This window comes from Manis pentadactyla, chromosome 4 (assembly GCF_030020395.1).
Source record: "Manis pentadactyla isolate mManPen7 chromosome 4, mManPen7.hap1, whole genome shotgun sequence".
In the NCBI taxonomy this organism is placed as follows: Eukaryota; Metazoa; Chordata; class Mammalia; order Pholidota; family Manidae; genus Manis; species Manis pentadactyla.
This window is the reverse complement of record NC_080022.1, coordinates 105680146-105700306: the sequence shown is the minus strand read 5'-3', so window position 1 is coordinate 105700306 and position 20161 is coordinate 105680146. Positions and strand designations below refer to the sequence as shown.

The 20161-nt window shown below is 36.5% G+C and overlaps 1 protein-coding gene across 4 annotated transcripts in view; it reads right to left on the bottom strand.

Moving 5' to 3' along the window:
• Positions 1-242: 242 nt before the first annotated feature.
• Positions 243-20161, bottom strand: part of MAN1A2 (mannosidase alpha class 1A member 2) — a 220979-nt gene continuing 201060 nt past the window's right edge. For 3 of the 4 annotated variants that reach the window (XM_036924455.2, XM_057500590.1, XM_036924456.2), the window contains exon 13: positions 243-4631. In XM_036924455.2, the coding sequence (XP_036780350.1) occupies positions 4499-4631 (133 nt within the window). In that variant the 3' untranslated portion in view covers positions 243-4498. The remainder of the gene's footprint in view (positions 4632-20161) is intronic. The other variant, XR_005032480.2, reaches the window with a different exon arrangement.

The following is a 20161-nucleotide window of genomic DNA, read 5'->3' as shown; positions in this document are numbered from 1 at the left end:
CTTTCATATTGAAACCTGAACAGACTCCAGAAGAATGTATCTATTTTCAAGACAACAAAATATGTAACTTTAGGTTACACAAACAAATACAATCATACATACACACACTTTTTGCTTTAAAGATGAATTACGTAACTAAAACACAGAGAAAGGATGCAGATCAAAGGTTACAGGGTCTTAAAAAATTAAACTTAGAATCAAGGGTTCACAACTAAGACCTATGGGCCAAATTCAGCTCTCCATGATTTTGTAAATAAAGTTTTATTGGAACACAGTTATACATCCACATTTACATATTGTCTATACCTGCTTCCATCTTCCAATAGCAGAACTGTGTAGTAGAGATATAGAGATCTTATGGATCACAAAAACTAAAATATTTATTATCTGGCCCTTTACAGAAAAGCTTGCTGACCCATTATAGATAAAAAAAAGTTATCTCCATCATGATCTAAGTGACCTGAAATTAACAGAAAATCACGTTCACTAATGTACTTGAACCAGAATAAGTGCATTTAAGTATCTCCAGATAATACTTGGTTACTCAAATATCCTCCTTAGAATTTGTGCAGCCAAAACCAGCTAACAAAACACGGACAGTTCTAAAAATCCCTGTGTATAATTGTATTTGTATATATATCTATGTAAAGAGTGGATAAGATATGGGCTAGTTAATTTGAGGGTAAGGAAACTTAAAGAAAAATAAGAATTCAAAATATGATTACAGAAACTGCTATCTGAAATTTAGAAATACTTTAGTATTATATATATTTATATTTAACATCATGGGACCATTAATAAGACCCGTAGCAGAGCAAAAAACAGTTAAAAACTGCAAGTTTTACCCATGACTTATGTGACAAAATTTTTTGAATATAAAATAATCAGCATTTCTATTAAACATTGATTTTTAATTATATAATTAAAGTGATATAGCAAAATAAGAATGTTTTTATTTATTTTTAAAGTAAATATTTTAGTCAAGGTTGCAGCAATCAAGTATTTGACATTTTTCTTTAGTTATTAACTACAATTACAGCTGTTAGTATTATATAGTAACATTGCTTAAAATATAAACCATTTCTTTTCCTCTTTAATTTAAATGAAATATAAAATTAAGGATTTTATAACATGATTCGTACTGGAAAATATTTAAATTGGTATGAACTACCCTTATACAGAAAATGCCACTGGGATCACAAAATGTTCTAATGTTTCAAAGTGCCTAGCACAATGCTTGGCATATAGTAGGTTCTCCATGTTTGTTCACTCATTCTTTCATTCACTCATACATTCATTAAAAAAAAATACAGGCTTAATAAAGAGAAATTGCATAATGAGAATGACAAGCACAATCTTTTATCAATAAATTTATAGTTTTAACAAAGACTTTGGCAATGGAGAGTGGAGATGAAGATGATGATCACAATTTTACATTGCTTGGTTAATAAGCTCTACTAAGTGAACCCCTGGCTTGCCCTAGATGACAGCAGGGAGCATCATGGTCAGTATTCCTTCAATACCTAGGTTTTACTTCTATAAATAAACATCTGCACAAAGACAGGGATGAGTTGGTGTCAGAGACACAAAACAGCATATCCACACAACCCACCAGAAAGTAAGAACCCTCCAAAGGGGGACCTATTTTTCTGCACTGAGACTTCCTGGTTAGGGCCACATTCTCTTGGCTTCAACAACTTTATAGTGGTTTGAATAAAAAAGTGTGATTCTAAAAGAGAAGTAACTGTAGAAGGTAGAGGGGTGCATAACAGTTATCTCTGTTCTTTTGTCTTTTATGTATCAACTGATCTGTTCTGCACATTTGTGCCAAAAGCACAAGTGAGGTGTCAGCTCTTTGAGGTGGCACCTGAAAAAGGAGCATTTCTAGGCTCTTTGCAGAAGGTCTGATAAATGTCGTGAGTATTCAACCTGAGTAATAAGGTCTACAAAATGCAAAGAACTACATAGGACAGAAGAAAGTAAAGAATACTCTTGGAAACTAAGCAGAATATGGGATAAGGATTGATCTGGGAGGAAATAATTTTTTAAAATCTCCAACAAAAATAAAACATGACACTGGCAAGTCACTTGTAGCTGACTTTAATTTAATTGCCTTTGGTATTGAGAAGGAAAAAAATGGAAGCATTGTTAGATGCTCTAGTCTTCTCATCATCACAAGGCAGGGGGTCGTGAAGCAGACCCTTCCACTGTCCCACTCCAAAACCGACCATGCTTGTACACTTCTCTGCCTTCTCTTAAGCTCTAGTCATCTGAGAAATATGAACAGGGTCCTTGAGGGTGAGGGTTCTCTCTTCTATATCTTTGAGAATTTCCTGGGGAATCAAGAAGGCCCTTTACTCTGCGTTCCTCTAAACAAAGCACAGGAGGGTTTAATGCCATCTACACAGCTGTTCTGGGCCTTTGCCAACTCAACTTTTTTTTTTTTTTTTAGTGACTCAAAGGTGGGCTTGTGCTATTTTTAGGAGGAAGGCTAACTTTTTGAGAACCAAATAAAATACCTTCCCTTTCTCTTCTAAAGTTATAGTTATCTATGCCTCTCATTTAAAAATTTTAATTTTTCAAGTAGTAAAAGATATTACGATTTTAAAATATGTGCAAAAATTGAACTCTCTTCAAGATTTAAATAATGCAACTGGCTCTACATCCTTATTTTATATGTATACTGAAAAATCCTGGGGTGGTTATCACTTACGGAGCATTTGCTTAAGTGTGAGGACTGCTTGATTACTTGTGGCATCAGATGATCACCCTTAGAAAATATTTATTTATATTAATGTATTAAATGTTTTCCCAACTTATTCTACTACATGCTAATAAAAGGTTAAAAAGAAAAGCTACGAAAATAATGAAAGAACCCTTCAGAATTCTAAGGTGGGCTTCTTGCACAAACACTGTTTCATCAAATCTCAAATTCAGAGTAAATGTTAGACTAACTATACTACTCCCAATTTTGTCAACAGAAGTGTTTGTATTAAACGTAAAGAAGAATAAGTGTTTTGCACTGTGACATAAATTCAAGGGACAGAAAATTTGCAAGCGTTAGATATTTATCTTACAATGCAGTTCTTGATAAAATTTAAGTTCATCCCCCCAAAATATAAATAGTAATTTCTTTAACAGGAAATATCATTGCAAAATCTATTAATGGTTAAGAGAAAGTCCCTTAGATATATCCTAAATACAGTGTGATATGAGTAATTACACCACACTTCTATTACTAGAAATTATTTTGAAGCTATTTTGACTAATTCTTTGGATTTCTACAAATATCCTTGGAGAAAATAAGAGTTGAATTTACTTTTTACATAAAATATTTGTGAAAAGCTCACTCATCTGATGAGATGATAAATAAAGGGCCCCTTGTCCCCATTCCAGAAAATATTTAAGTAAGTTTCAATGTTTTTTTTTTGTTTTTGACTTAATACACCATAAGAATAATTTGGCTCATCAAGGTAAATTCAGAGATGCATAATAGTATAGTAAATTTTGCCAAGCCACATAAAAAAGTTGTAAATTAAAGGATTCTACTAAGTTTATAATGAGGTTAAAGTGGATGAAGTTTACTTGGTAGATTTTCTGGTTTGGAAAAATAATCTCCTAACCAACAAAACCAAGTCTTTCTCTTAGAACAGGTCTCAAGTCAACAAATTGCAGCAGTTTTCCCATTTTTTTGTTATGCTACCAACACTAGACTTGATCAACATGCAGAAAATCCCAAACCCAGGCTCAAAAGTAGTAACTATGATAAATAGCAGTTTCAGTGATTCCAAATGGAGACAAAGACTTGAAGAGCATTCTTTGTGAGATCATGCTCCCAGAGAAAATTAAATTTAAACAAGAAATTCAATGGAATAGATTAGGATTTGAAATGGTCACCAGTCTGGTCATCAATGGGGAATCTGAAAACTCAGACAGGAAAAGGTACTCCTGTTTCTTTTTCAAGTCTTCTTGCTACTGATGCAGTTATACTGGTTTTTTGTTCTTGTTTATTTTAATTCATTCCACTATTAAAAATGGAGGAAAAAAAGATAAACAATGCATTAAATATTTGATTTGAAAGCTGCTCCACTTTGGGAGGAAACAATTATATAAATGGTCCCAAAGGCCATCTCTAACCCCTGCAAGATGCTCCACATTCTTGGCATATTCTTAGGAAGTCTAGCATCCAGATTCCAGGACTCTAAAAATGATATAGTAGTAATAAGCACAATTTCTCATGTGACCATCTTGTTAAGAATCAAAGCACACCAGGTCTCTGTCCTACACATACCAGAATATGTTTTGGTCAGGTATAAAACGGAATCAGTTCAAAGTTGAGATCTCTACAAGTTGAAAAGTCTTGCAGGGAATAGTCATGTTTCTCCCTGCCATGCTGAGTTAAGAGGTCCAGGTTTTCAAAAGCCCCCTCTCCAGACTAACTTCTGTAGTGGTCCATGTAAACAAAACACAGGTGAGCAAGGTCTTTCTGGAGCTGCTTTCATCGAACAGCAGGATTTCCTGAAAGTGTGGTGTTGGCTAAATTTAACACAGGCAGAGGATGAGCCTCTGTATTGAACACCCAGTGGTCTAATGGTAAAAGGTCATCACTGGAGAACAGCAGATACAAATATCTGAAAATAAAAGGGAGAAATATGAGCTTCAATTAGAATTCAACAAGATCAAATTATTTCAGTTAAAATGGCAGAGCAAACGAATAACCTATTTTGAGCAGCTTTGATGAAAAACACATAAGAGAATGAGCTTCACTCACTCAAATGATCTAAAACACAAAAATAATGAGTTCCAGAATAGTGCATAAGAAAATCCAGTAAGATGCATAACTGGACCTCTGATGTAAGACAAGGAACAAATTCCACATACCTGTCTGAAGCACAGAACACAGTGCTGCAAAACAGCATGAAACAAATCACTTCATAATTTTTCAGACATCCTTTTAAAAATTCCATATAGTATTAATTATGTTTTGGCAGCTTGCAAAGTTCATAATATTACTAGAAATTAATTAATTGATATTTATGAATAAACACTGAATTAAATAAGTAAATACATTATTTGGACATAGCAAGACTTTTACACACTCCTACCACATTAGGTTTTGCAGTTTTTGGAGCAGGTACTGTAAACTGTTCAAGGTTTCAGAAACATGGATTTATAGGAGGCTTAAGATTTTATTAATCATTCTCAATAGGTAATAGCCTTGTTTATATGAAGGCAAGGATTTCTGACCTCTCCTTGAGCACCGTAAGCCACAGTGGTCACTTAGAAATTAAAATTACTAGAGTTAGCACACACAATGATTCTTAACTATAATGTTGGGAAAATTCCAATCTGCATTCTATTAAAGGGTCATCAAAGTGAGCATAAAACACCAATGAGACAGACTCAGGAAATACAGCTTCTAACTCTTGATTTTAGCAATAACTAGCTGGGCCTTACTAGCCTTCAGTGAAGAATCTCTTTATAGTATTTTTGCTAAAATTTCTTTATTCTAAAAAGAGGCACATTAAAATTTTTTTTTTACTACTGTTGCAGTTCTGGATGATAGAGTAAAAACACACAACACTGAAGTAAGTGGGATTGCCTATCAACTTTATAACTGGTAAGGCTAGAATGGAGAGTAACAGGGCTTCTAATCTCACTCCTTGACCCTAGACCTTAAGGCTGCTTGGCTACGATGCATTCACTGTTACAGGCAGAGAAATTGAAACTAAAAAGGAGACTTGGTTGGGCATAGTGAGACTGTGCTGGATCCACTTTCTGTATGGAGACGAGAAGCACGAGCTTTTGGTGCTATGGGCACAAACGTATCCAGGAGAGATATGTTCTATGTAATTCTGTATCTATTGGTTAAATGTGGGCTACAGGATGAGGCTTGCTCTAATCTCTTCACTTCTTGGGAGAGGACTGAGTGAAAGAATAGATAGAAATCCAAGAGTTTGCTGCAAAATGATTCATTTCCATGACGGATGCTATGTAAGTACCTCATGTAAGCACAAATGTTATAAAAATCAGTAAGATAATGAATGTGAAAGTTTTAGATAAAGTGATATTATTTTGAAACCATCACTTAGGATGTTAATTAAATATCACTGTGGTGGGTCAAAGAATGTTGCCTCACCCCCATTCATGTCCACTGGAGCCAGAGAATGTCATCTTATTGGAAATCGGGTCTTTGGGGTGCAATTAGTCAAGGATCTTGGCATGAAATAATCATAGATTTAGGGTAGACCCTAAATCCAACGACTTGTACCTTTACAAGAGAAAAGAGAGGGAAATGTGGACACACAGACACACTGGGAAGAAGGTCATGTGAAGATGGAGGCAAAGACTGAAATTACGCTGCCAAGAACACCTCCAGATTCGAGACTTCTGGCCTCCAGAACTGTAAGAGAATAAGTTTGTGGTGCCACCAAATTGGTGTTAATTTGTTATGGCAGCCCGAGGGAATTAACACAACTTCCATCCCTATCCTCTAGGATATCCTTGGACTTTAAACACTGCTGCTTGGTCCCAGGGGTTTGGAACAAAAATGACCACTTCTTGGAGAATCAAAGAATCCCCTAGAAAGCAGGAGAAATACATACATACATATAAAACATATGCAAATATATATATATATGTATTTTTAAAAATTTGTAACAAAATCAGTGTTTGAAATTAAAGTAATATAGCTAAACAATTCTTTCAAACATTAGATTATACATTCAGAGGAGGATGTCAAGGATGTGGTAATACTATTACTGATTCAAATTTAAGATTTTAACCTGGATTTTAAAAATAGAACTGAGAAAGCATGATCTTTGAGTTGAGAAGCTGACAATCTAAATTTTTTAAAACCATAGTTTAAAGTCAGAGTTAATGGAAGACAAATGGCATCAACAAAAACCTGTAGGTATATAGAACAGTGCTATTAAGTACTTCAGTTTCAACAGACATCTTGCTTACTTTTTTAGAGCTGTTAAATGTTGTTTAGACACCCTCTTTTATCTTTCTCTTATCTAAACATAAGACAATAGAGGAGGTGGTGGTGCCAGAAGTCATATCAACACAACTGTTGGTGGTAACAGAACAGGTACATTTTACAGAAAGAAAAAAAGCCAACTAAACCTGAGAAGGAACATGTAAAGTGTCTATTAAAAAATGGAAAAGCTAAAAGACCAATCACCAAGTTAATCTGTTCTTACTTGGTCCTTCATGTTTATTTACCAAATGAGACTTGGTGACTTATTGTTTTTCACAATTACCAATGGCAATGTCGATTGTATTATGCATAGATGTTATAACTCCAAAAAGGCTTGCATTAGGAACTACAAGTAACTCTTAAGAAAACCGCTGTTTGAAAAACAATTGGCTTCAACTTCCATTTCATTTATACTTTTTACAGTTTAGGAATATTTTTCTGAAAGGTCTGTTCTTCAAATGTAAACATCAAGGAAGACAGCACCCCAATCTTCCTGTCACTGAAGGAGGTGTGCTTGAGTGGTTTACTCTAAACTCTACCGACCTTGTCATAAAGACAGCACTATTATTTTGCCTTTGGATCAAGTCAATTAGTGAACACAGATGGCCACCCCAATTACGAGATTTCAGAATAAACTATGTATAGTAAAAGGTGCTGCTGAGAAAGTACTCTTACATAAGAACAAGTTTTCATTTGTCTTCAGAACATGTACATAATGAATTTTATCTTCCTAGTTACAGACATGTGAGATTATTTCCTCTCTTTGCAACCTGCCTGTGATGTGATTGCAGTCTAGTCTCATGCTTATTAATGAAAAAAGAAAACGTTTTCTGGGATGTTTTCTTTGCTACATTTGTGGTGAAAATGTGCTGGGTTGGCAGGAGATTTTGTTTTTACTTTTTCCCCCAGTAATAATGATCTCTGCAATTTTCTTGACTTTCTTCTCAGAATTTTAGGTGTTCCATGACTTACATTTCCACACAAAACGTCCAACATAAGAAAGTAAAGGCAGATGTCTCTTCAGGTGAGGGTCTGTTTTGACATTCTAACAGTGTGTAGTTTATCTCAATGTAGTTTTCATTTGTACGATAATGTAAAGCATTTCTTCATGAGCTTGTCATCCTTATATTTTCTTTGGGAAAGTGTATCTTTAATACTTACCTGGTTTTAAATCGGGCTGCATGTTATCTTATTGTCAAATTTTGAGAATTTATTATATATCCTAGATACAAGTCCTTTACCAGTTATATACTTGGCAAAGATTTTATCCCAGTCTGTGGCTTGTCTTTTCATCATTTAATTTCCTTTCATTCTTTCTCAAACATCTTTCAAAGAGCACATGTTTTTTGTTTTTTGGTTTTTTTAATATAATTATTTCTTATTGAAGGGTAGTTGACACACAGTATTACATTAGTTTCAGGTGTACAACACAGTGATTTATCATTAATATACATGATAATTCTAGGTACCAGCTATCACCATACCAAGTTGTTACAATATTTTGACTATATTCCTTATGCTATACATTACATCCCGGTTACTTATTTATTTTACAATTGGAAGTGTGTACTTTTTTTTTTCTTTTTTTTTTTGTGAGGGCATCTCTCATATTTATTGATCAAATGGTTGTTAACAACAATAAAATTCTGTATAGGGGAGTCAATGTTCAATGCACAATCATTAATCCACCCCAAGCCTAATTTTCATCAGTCTCCAATCTTCTGAAGTATAACAAACAAGTTCTTACATGGAGAACAAATTCTTACATAGTGAATAAGTTACATGGTGAACAGTACAAGGGCAGTCATCACAGAAACTTTCGGTTTTGCTCATGCATTATGAACTATAAACAGTTCAAATATGAATACTCATTTGATTTTTATACTTGATTTATATGTGGATACCACATTTCTCTCTTTATATTATTATTTTTAATAAAATGCTGAAGTGGTAGGTAGATACAAGATAAAGGTAGAAAACATAGTTTAGTGTTGTAAGAGAGCAAATGTAGATGATCAGGTGTGTGCCTGTAGACTATGTGTTAATCCAAGCTAGACAAGGGCAATAAAACATCCATGTATGCAGAAGATTTCTCTCAGAACAGGGGAGGTGAGGTTCTAAGCCTCACCTCTGTTGATCCCCAATTTCTCACCTGATGGCCCCCCTGCGACTGTGCCTGTCTTAGGTTGTTCCTCCCTTGACGAATATTACCTGTCTCTGGCTAATCAGTCATCTTCCGGGGCCATACAGGGAAATGTAAAGTTGGTAAGTGAGAGAGAAGCCTTATTGTTTGAAAAGGTTAGCTTTTTACTTCTTTGCATATTTATGCCCTGTGTCTTCTAGGCCCAGCATTTGTCTTGAGGTATCTTTACCACTTGGAAGAATTATGATACTTGGTAAATTCGATATGAGGCATGAATTCTATTTAGGGGCTGTAATTAGGAAGGAAGAAGAAAAGCTATAGAAGTAGCAGGTGGAAGAAAACATGGGAAGATTGATTATTTCTTTGACATATTTTTTGTAGAGTAACTTCAGCATGTATAGGTTTTAAACTACTAATTAAATTGCACACACACATTAACATAATAGGAGTACAGTTACATAACCAAAGCATAACTGTAATTACCAGCCATCTCCAGTGAAACCAAGAAAACCAGTTAGGCACCCTAGGCATTTGTGAAAACTTATCTATGATATGGTGGATATTGTCCAACTGAACTTGAAGTCTGGGAGAAATCAGACAAATTAAAACAACCCATTCCTGGGGACTGTTCACATCCCATATGTTCTTTTAACAGTAAATAGTCTGTAGTTGTAAGATTTTGGAGCGCTACAATTTGCACTTCTCCTACTTCTTGGTTGAGTTCCAACAGTATAGATCCAGTCAAATTTGTTGTTTTACTGTATGCACAGGTCAGCTTAGATATCACCTTCTTCATTCCCATGGCAAGTCCAGGAACTGGTGGGATAAGTGCATCTACACCTGTAGCAGTGTGTGGAACTTTGTTGGGGTTTTTTGATGATCATCTTCTGGCATGAGTCTTCCCGAGAGTGCTGATGTTGGAAGTTCTTTTTCCTATCGTATCTTAGTTCATTTTCGGGGTAGCCAAATTAGGCTGTGATCCTCTGCATAAACACAAACAGACCCTTTGCCTACACTTTTATATGCCCTTTATACCATTGTGTAGAACCCATTGGAGGTCACCACACAGGAACTGCTTTTTTTAAATTATTTTTGTTATCATTAATCTACACTTACATGACGAATATTATGTTTACTAGGCTCTCCCCTATATCAGGTCCCCCCTATAAACCCCTTTACGGTCACTGTCCATCAGCATAGCAAAATGTTGTAGAATCACTACTTGTCTTCTCTGTGTTGTATAGCCCTCCCCTTTATCCCACCCCCCCATGCATGCTAATCTTAATACCCCCCTTCTTATTCCCCCCCTTCTCCCTCCCTACCCACCCATCCTCCCCAGTCCCTTTCCTTTTGGTACCTGTTAGTCCATTCTTGAGTTCTGTGGTTCTGCTGCTGTTTTGTTCATTCAATTTTCGCTTTGTTCTTATACTCCACAGATGGGTGAAAGCATTTGGTATTTCTCTTTCTCCGCCTCGCTTGTTTCACTGAGCGTAATACCCTCCAGCTCCATCCATGTTGCTGCAAATGGTAGGATTTGCCCTTTTCTTATGGCTGAGTAGTATTCCATTGTGTATATGTACCACATCTTCTTTATCCATTCATCTATCGATGGACATTTAGGTTGCTTCCAATTCTTGGCTATTGTAAATAGTGCTGCGATAAACATAGGGGTGCATCTGTCTTTCTCAAACTTGATTGCTGTGTTCTTAGGGTAAATTCCTAGGAGTGGAATTCCTGGGTCAAATGGTAAGTCTCTTTTGAGCATTCTGATGTACCTCCATACTGCTTTCACAATGGTTGAAATAACTTACATTCCCACCAGCAGTATAGGAGGGTTCCCCTTTCTCTACAGCCTCGCCAACATTTGTTGTTGTTTGTCTTTTGGATGGCAGCCATCCTTACTGGTGTGAGGTGATACCTCATTGTAGTTTTAATTTGCATTTCTCTGATAATTAGCGATGTGGAGCATCTTTTCATGTGTCTGCTGGCCATCTGTATTTCTGTTTTGGAGAACTGTCTATTCAGTTCCTCTGCCCATTTTTTAATTGGGTTATTTGTTTTTTGCTTGTTGAGGCATGTGAGCTCTTTATATATTCTGGATGTCAAGCCTTTATCGGATCTGTCATTTTCAAATATATTCTCCCATACTGTAGGGCTCCTTTTTGTTCTATTGATGGTGTCTTTTGCTGTACAGAAGCTTTTCATCTTAATATAGTCCCACTTGTTCATTTTTGCTGTTGTTTTCCTTGCCCGGGGAGATACGTTCAAGAAGAGGTCACTCATGTTTATGTCTAAGAGGTTTTTGCCTATGTTTTTTTCCAAGAGTTTAATGGTTTCATGACTTACATTCAGGTCTTTGATCTATTTTGAGTTTACTTTTTGTATATGGGGTTAGACAATGGTCCAGTTTCATTCTCCTACATGTAGCTGTCCAGTTTTGCCAGCACCATCTGTTGAAGAGACTGTCATTTCGCCATTGTATGTCCATGGCTCCTTTATCAAATATTAATTGACCATATATGTCTGGGTTAATGTCTGGATTCTCTAGTCTGTTCCATTGGTCTGTGGCTCTGTTCTTGTGCCAGTACCAAATTGTCTTGATTACTATGGCTTTATAGTAGAGCTTGAAGTTGGGGAGTGAGATCCCCCCTACTTTATTCTTCTTTCTCAGGATTGCTTTCGCTATTCGGGGTCTTTGGTGTTTCCATATGAATTTTTGAATTATTTGTTCCAGTTCATTGAAGAATGTTGCTGGTAGTTTCATAGGGATTGCATCAAATCTGTATATTGCTTTGGGCAGGATGGCCATTTTGACGATATTAATTCTTCCTAGCCATGAGCATGGGATGAGTTTCCATCTGTTAGTGTCCCCTTTAATTTCTCTTAAGAGTGACTTGTAGTTTTCAGAGTATAAGTCTTTCACTTCTTTGGTTAGGTTTATTCCTAGGTATTTTATTTTTTTTGATGCAATTGTGAATGGAGTTGTTTTCCTGATTTCTCTTTCTGTTGGTTCATTGTTGGTGTATAGGAAAGCCACAGATTTCTGTGTGTTGATTTTGTATCCTGCAACTTTGCTGTATTCCGATATCAGTTCTAGTAGTTTTGGGGTGGAGTCTTTAGGGTTTTTATGCACAGTATCATGTCATCTGCAAATAGTGACAGTTTAACTTCTTTACCAATCTGGATTCCTTGTATTTCTTTGTTTAGTCTGATTGCCATGGCTAGGACCTCCGGTACTATGTTAAATAACAGTGGGGAGAGTGGGCATCCCTGTCTAGTTCCCGATCTCAGAGGAAAAGCTTTCAGCTTTTCGCTGTTCAATATAATGTTGGCTGTGGGTTTATCATATATGGCCTTTATTATGTTGAGGTACTTGCCCTCTATTCCCATTTTGCTGAGAGTTTTTATCATGAATGGATGTTGAACTTTGTCAAATGCTTTTTCAGCATCTATGGAGATGATCATGTGGTTTTTGTCTTTCTTTTTGTTGATGTGGTGGATGATGTTGATGGACTTTCGAATGTTGTGCCATCCTTGCATCCCTGGGATGAATCCCACTTGGTCATGGTGTATGATCCTTTTGATGTATTTTTGAATTCGGTTTGCTAATATTTGGTTGAGTATTTTTGCATCTACGTTCATCAGGGATATTGGTCTGTAGTTTTCTTTTTTGGTGGGGTCTTTGCCTGGTTTTGGTATTAGGGTGATGTTAGCTTCATAGAATGAGTTTGGGAGTATCCCGTCCTCTTCTATTTTTTGGAAAACTTTAAGGAGAATGGGTATTATGTCTTTTCTGTATGTCTGATAAAATTCCGAGGTAAATCCATCTGGCCCGGGGGTTTTGCTCTTTGGTAGTTTTTTTATTACCGCTTCAATTTCGTTGCTGGTAATTGGTCAGTTTAGATTTTCTGTTTCTTTCTGGGTCAGTCTTGGAAGGTTGTATTTTTCTAGGAAGTTGTCCATTTCTCCTAGGTTTCCCAGCTTGTTCGCATATAGGTTTTCATAGTATTCTCTAATAATTCTTTGTATTTCTGTGGGGTCCGTCGTGATTTTTCCTTTCTCGTTTCTGATACTGTTGATTTGTGTTGACTCTCTTTTCCTCCTAATAAGTCTAGCTAGAGGCTTATCTATTTTGTTTATTTTCTCGAAGAACCAGCTCTTGGAGTTATTGATTTTTGCTATTGCTTTATTCTTCTCAATTTTATTTATTTCTTCTCTGATCTTTATTATATCCCTCCTTCTGCTGACCTTAGGCCTCATTTGTTCTTCTTTTCCCAATTTCGATAATTGTGACATTAGACCATTCATTTGGGATTGCTCTTCCTTTTTTAAATATGCTTGGATTGCTATATACTTTCCTCTTATGACTGCTTTTGCTGTGTCCCACAGAAATTGGGGTTTAGTGTTGTTGTTGTCGTTTGTTTCCATATATTGCTGGATCTCCATTTTGATTTGGTCACTGATCCATTGATTATTTAGGAGCGTGTTGTTAAGCCTCCATGTGTTTGTGAGCCTCTTTGCTTTCTTTGTACAGTTAATTTCTAGTTTTATGCCTTTGTGGCCTGAAAAGTTGGTTGGTAGGATTTCAATCTTTTGGAATTTACTGAGGCTCTTTTTGTGGCCTAGTATGTGGTCTATTCTGGAGAATGTTCCATGTGCACTTGAGAAGAATGTGTATCCTGTTGCTTTTGGATGTAGAGTTCTGTAGATGTCTATTAGGTCCATCTGTTCTAGTGTGTTGTTCAGTGCCCCTGTGTCCTTGCTTGTTTTCTGTCTGGTGGATCTGTCCTTTGGAGTGAGTGGTGTGTTGAAGTCTTCTAGAATGAATGCATTGCATTCTATTTCCTCCTTTAGTTCTGTTAGTATTTGTTTCAGGTATGTTGGTGCTCCTGTATTGGGTGCATATATATTTATAATGGTTGTTATATCCTCTTGTTGGACTGAGCCCTTTATCATTATGTAATGTCTTTCTTTGTCTTTTGTTACTTTCTTTATTTTGAAGTCTGTTTTGTCTGATATCAGAATTGCAACGCCTGCTTTCTTCTCTCTGTTGTTTGCATGAAATATCTTTTTCCATCCCTTGACTTTAAGCCTGTGCATGTCTTTGGGTTTGAGGTGAGTCTCTTGTAAGCAGCATATGGATGGATCTTGCTTTTTTATCCATTCTATTACTCTGTGTCTTTTGATTGGTGCATTCAGTCCATTTACATTTAGGGTGATTATTGAAAGGTATGAACTTCTTGCCACTGCAGGCTTTAAGTTTGTGGTTACCAAAGTTCAGGGTTAGCTTCTTTACTATCTTACTGTCTAACTTAACTCGCTTGTTGAGCTATTATAAACACAGTCTGATGATTCTTTATTTCTCTCCCTTCTTATTCCTCCTCCTCCCTTCTTCATATGTTGGGTGTTTTGTTCTGTGCTCTTTTTAGGAGTTCTGCCTTCTAGAGGAGTCCCAGTAGGATGCCCTGTAGAGGTGGTTTGTGGGAGGCAAATTCCCTCAACTTTTGCTTGTCTGGGAATTGTTTAATCCCTCCTTCATATTTAAATGATATTCGTGCTGGATACAGTAGTCTTGGTTCAAGGCCCTTCTGTTTCATTGCATTAAGTATATCATGCCATTCTCTTCTGGCCTGTAGGGTTTCTGTTGAGAAGTCTGATGATAGCCTGATGTGTTTTCCTTTGTAGGTGACCTTTTTTTTCTCTCTGGCTGCCTTTAATACTTTGTCCTTGTCTTTGATCTTTGCCATTTTAATTATTATGTGTCTTGGTATTGCCCTCCTTGGATCCCTTGTCATGGGAGTTCTGTGTACCTCTGTGGTCTGAGAGGCCATTTCTTCCCCTAGTTTGGGGAAGTTTTTGGCAATTATTTCTTCAAAGACACTTTCTATCCCTTTTTCTCTCTCTTCTTCTTCTGGTACCCCTATAATGCGTATATTGTTCCGTTTCGATTGGTCACTCAGCTCTCTTAAAATTCTTTCATTCCTGGAGATCCTTTTAACTCTCTCTGCATGAGCTTCTCTGCATTCCTGTTCTCTGTTTTCAAGTCCATTAATGGTCTCTTGCATCTCGTCCATTCTGTTTTGAAGTCCTTCCAGAGCTTGTTTTATTTCTGTATTCTCCTTCCTTAGTTCTTGCATATTTCTCTGCAAGTCTATCAGCATGTTTATGACTTTTGTTTTGAATTCTTTTTCAGGAAGACTGGTTAAATCTATCTCCCTAGGTTCCTTCTCAGGGGAAGATGTAGCAGATGCCAAAGCTGTCTGGGTTAGTCTTGTCTGGATCATACTATTTTGCCTTTTCATGTTGACAGGTGCTATTGACTGTCAGCTGGGAGGGCCAAACTTTTCACTTGCTACTGGCCTTTCTTTACTGGGACAACTGCGACCCCTAGTGGCTTTTGTTGGGTAATTGCATGTAGGCTGGGTCTTTGTGTCTTGCCCGGCCGATATGGAGGCATGGTTTGCCTTAGGCTGTTTCTCTGCTTTCACAGCACCCAGAGGGGTAATGGACGGGAGGGCTGTTTGGCTGTTTACCTCCATGAGGGGTCTCAGAGCTGTTGCCCAGGGGGTTAGTGTGCCTGGTTTTCCCTGTAATTTCCAGCCACTGGGCTGTGACCTATGTTGTTTCCGTCTAACTGTTAAGTCCCTGCCCCTTTAAGACTTTCAAAAAGCACTCGCTTTTCTTTGTCACAGGGGCATCAGCTTCAGAACCCACTCAGAGGTCTTGCTGCCCTATTTCCCTAGTTTCCAGTCCTCCACACATGCACTGTGTCTGTGCTCTGGTGCAGGTGGCTGGGGCTGGGTGTTTAGCAGCCCTGGGCTCCCTCTCCCTCTCCCTCCCGCCGGGAGCTGGGGGGAGGTGTGCTCAGGTCCCGCCGGGCCGGGGCTTGTATCTTACCCCTTTCACCAGGCGCTGGGTTCTCGCAGGTGTGGATGTGGTCTGGCTGTTGTCCTGTGTCTTCTGGTCTCTCTTTTAGGATTAGTTCTATTTATTGTATTTTCAAAAATATATATGTTTTTGGGAGGAGGCTCCGACTGTCATACACACGCCGCCATGTTGGCTCCGAACCCTGCAGATGTTTTTAATTTAGTCCAAGTGATCAATTTATTCTTTTAAGGATTATGTTTTTGGTATAATATCTAAGAAATCTTTGCTTAGCCCAAGGTCACAAAGATTTTCTTCTATGTCATCTACTAAAAGTTGTATATTTTTAGGGTTTAAATTTAGGTGTCTGATCTAGTTTGAGTTGATTTTTGTATGTGTATACAGAAATCCAATTATTCTAGCGCTTTTTGTTGAAAAGCTTACCTTTTCTCATTGCATCATCTTTGTACCTTTGTCAAAAATCAGTCGTCCAAATATGGTTGGGTTTTTGCCCTCTCGACTTTCTATTCTGTTCCACTGATACATTCATCTGTCATTACAGCAATAACACAGGGTTTTGATTTTTATATTATACATTTATACTAAGTCTTAAAACCAGGTAGTACTAGGCTTTCAATTTTTTCAAATTTGTTTTGATTACTGTAGATTCTGTGCATTTCCACATGACATTTAGAAACAGCTTGTTAATGTCTACTAGAAACCTCTTTAGATTTTGATTGGGATTGCTTCTATACATCAATTTGGGGAGAATTAACAATACTGAGTTTTCAGAACTATAAACAAAGTGCATCTCTTCATTTATTTAGTCTTTTGACTTCTCAGGAACAATTTTTAATTTTCATTGTATAGGTCTTTTATGTATTTTGTCAAAATTTACCCCTAAATACTTCAATTGCTACTGTAAATGGTGTCATTTTTTAGTTTTGATTTCTGACTGTTCATTGCTAGTACACAATTGACTTTAATATGTTAATCTATCTGCAACTCTGCTAAATTCACTTTTTAGTTCTAGTACCTTTTTGGTAACCTTCGTAAGATTTTCTACATTAATAATCATATCCTTATTGAAAAGGATAGTTTTATTTTTTTCTAACCTGAATGTCTGTTATTTCTCTTTCTTGTCTGACTGCACTAAGCTGGAACCTGCAGTTTAAGACTAAAGATAAGTGAAGGGAACAGACATCTTTGTCTTATTCCTGATCTTAGGAGAAATGCATTCAATTTCTCAGTGTAATACTTGCTGTAGGTTTTTCATATAAGACCTGTATCAGGTCAAGAAAGTTTTAGTTTGCTAAGAGTTTTATCAGAAATGGATGTTGGATTTGTCGAATGATTTTTCTGTATCTATTGAGATGATCATGTGGTTTTTTTCCTTTCCAGCTTACTGATGGATTTTCAAATATGAACACAAACCTCCATACCTGGGCTAAACCCACTTGGTCATGATGGATTATCTATTTAATATGTTGCCAGATTTGATTTGCTTAAATCTTGTTTAGCTATTTTATATCTATGTCCACAAGGGATATCGGTCTTACCTCCAATGAGAATTCTGCTGTCATTCTTAGATTTGTTCCTTTTTACCTAACTTATATTTGGTTGTCTTTAAGATTTTTTTTACCATTGGTTTGAGCAATTTAATTTTGATATGCTGTGAAGTATTCTTTAGGTTTCTTGTCCTTGAAGTTTGTTCAGCTTCTTGGATCTGTGTGTGTAGAGTTTACATCAAGTTTGGAAGGATTCTGGTGAATATGTTTTTCATCCATTCCTCTGTTCTCTTCTTCAAAGACTCCAATTTCGTATCTTTTAAGCTACTTGCAGTTGTTTCCCAGGTCACCAATGCTCTTTTCTCACTCTTAGAAGATTCTTTTTTTTTTGCTCTTATTTTATTTTGATTCTATTGCAATGTCTTCAAATTCACTAATCTTTTCTTCCACAATGTTTAATCTGTTATTAATCTTATATAGTACTTACTCTGCATTTTTTCAAGTTAGACATTGTAGTTTCATTTCTAGAAGTTTGAATTGGGTTTTTATATCTCCCATGTTTCTACTTTTTGAATATATGAAATATAGTTATAACAACTGTTTTATTGTTACCTGCTTGTTCTAACATCTATATGAGTTTTTAGTTTCAGTTGATTATTCTCATTATTGGTCATGTTTTCCTGCCTCTATATACATGATATCTTTGATCAGATGCCAGACATTGTGAATTTTACCTTGTTGGTTGCTGGATATTTTCATATTCCTATAAATATTGAGTTTTATTCAGGGATAAAGTTAAGTTACTTGGTAACAGTTTGATCCTTTCAGGTGTTGCTCTTATGATTTCTTATATAGATCTAAAGCAGATTATTCCCCATTCTACTGAGGCAGGACTTTCTTGAGTATTCTATTCCAGTGCTCTGTGAATTATGAGCTTTTCCAGTCAGGCTACTACTGGGAACAGGCACTGTCCCTGGCCCTGTGTGATCAACATTAAGTGTTCACTGTGCTCTTTAATCCCACATAGATGATTCTCTCCCTCAGTTCAGGCAGTTTCTTCACTCTGCCGAAGACTCCAGGGGGTTCTCCTGGGCTCTCTGCTCTTTCCTCTCTGGTACTCTCCTGTGAACACGAGCTATTTAAATTTCCTTGGACTTACAGGTGCATCTCCTCAGGGAGTCTCCTGTCCTCTGTGCCTCAGGTCCCCTTACTGTACTGTGACCTGAAAACTCTATCAAGACAGCAACCTGGGGCAAAAATAGGGCTCCTAGTTTGCTGCCCATCTCTCAGATCACAGTACTTCTTTGCCTCCTGTCCAGTATTTTGAAAAACATTGTTTCCTATATAATTTATCTGTTTGTTTCAAGTGGAAGAGTAAATCTATCCTTGTTACTCCATCTTGAAGGAAGGAAAAAGTCCTACTCTTCCATTTTGAAGTACTCTGTCAAATGATTTGCTTTGTCAAATACCATGTAACTGCTCACGGAATCCTTTACCCCTATCTATTGTTAAACCAATCCAAAAAGAACATTACAGTTGGTCCAGCAAAAATTTGTTTTTAGGAACTCTTTCTGGCTCTTCATAATCACTAATTCTCCTCTACAGTCTTCATATCATGGCTTTAAAGAATTTTGTGAAAATGGACATTAAATTCATATAATCTATTTTTTGCAATCCAACTTAACCTTTAAAATTATGTATCTACTCTGTTGTGCTTCTCTTCATCCTTACTGAAAGAATACTGATTACAAAACCACATTTGTAGTAGTAGCCTGATACCTTTCTTTGGATCCTTGCAATCATTTAAAAAAGCAAGTTACTTTTCTCTTTGGGGCCCTAGTTTCCTCTGAGCCATATTTGATTTCCTTTGACTATATCCCAGGTAAAAGCTATAGGGGTCGGAGGAGCAGATTAGAGTGAAAATGTTTTGCATAGTATCTTATGATTCCCTTTTTACATGCCATTGCTTCTCTGATTTTTTATTGTGGTGAAAAACATATAATATAAAATTTATCATCTTAACCATTTTCAACAAAGTTCAGTAGTGTTAAATATATTCACATTGTTATGAAACAGGCTCCAGAGCTTTTTCATCTTGTAAAACTGGCACTCTGTATCTTTTAAACAACTCCTCTTTTCCCCCTTTCTCAGCCCCCAGTAACCACCTTTTACTTTCTGTTTCAGTGAAGTTGATTATATATAGATACTTCCTGTAAGTGGAATTGTAATAGTATTTGTTGTTTTGTGACTGGCTTATTTCGCTTAACATAATGTCCTCAATATCTGTCCATATTGTTGCTTCTCTGATTTTGATTCTAGAATCCTATCTCCCATTATTTCTAGTGAGTATTCTTTATTTAATTTTCCTAGTGTCTTTCTAAAGAAAAGTAGCATTTATTTTCTCAAGCTGGATCCCTCTTTTCATGAAATGACTTTCTGCTTTACCATGCCTATTAACATCATACTATCATTTAGCATTATTTGACCTTTCTTCATGACTATATAACCCACACCAATGACCCCTTCTTTGAATTTCTAAAACATTTATAGTTTCCTTAGCACTTGGCTATACTTACTTTGCACTTTTATTGAATTTGCCCATGAACAGAAGTAAGAGATTTCTTAACTAGACTGCAAGCCCTTCATGGGTAGAGTATATGTGTC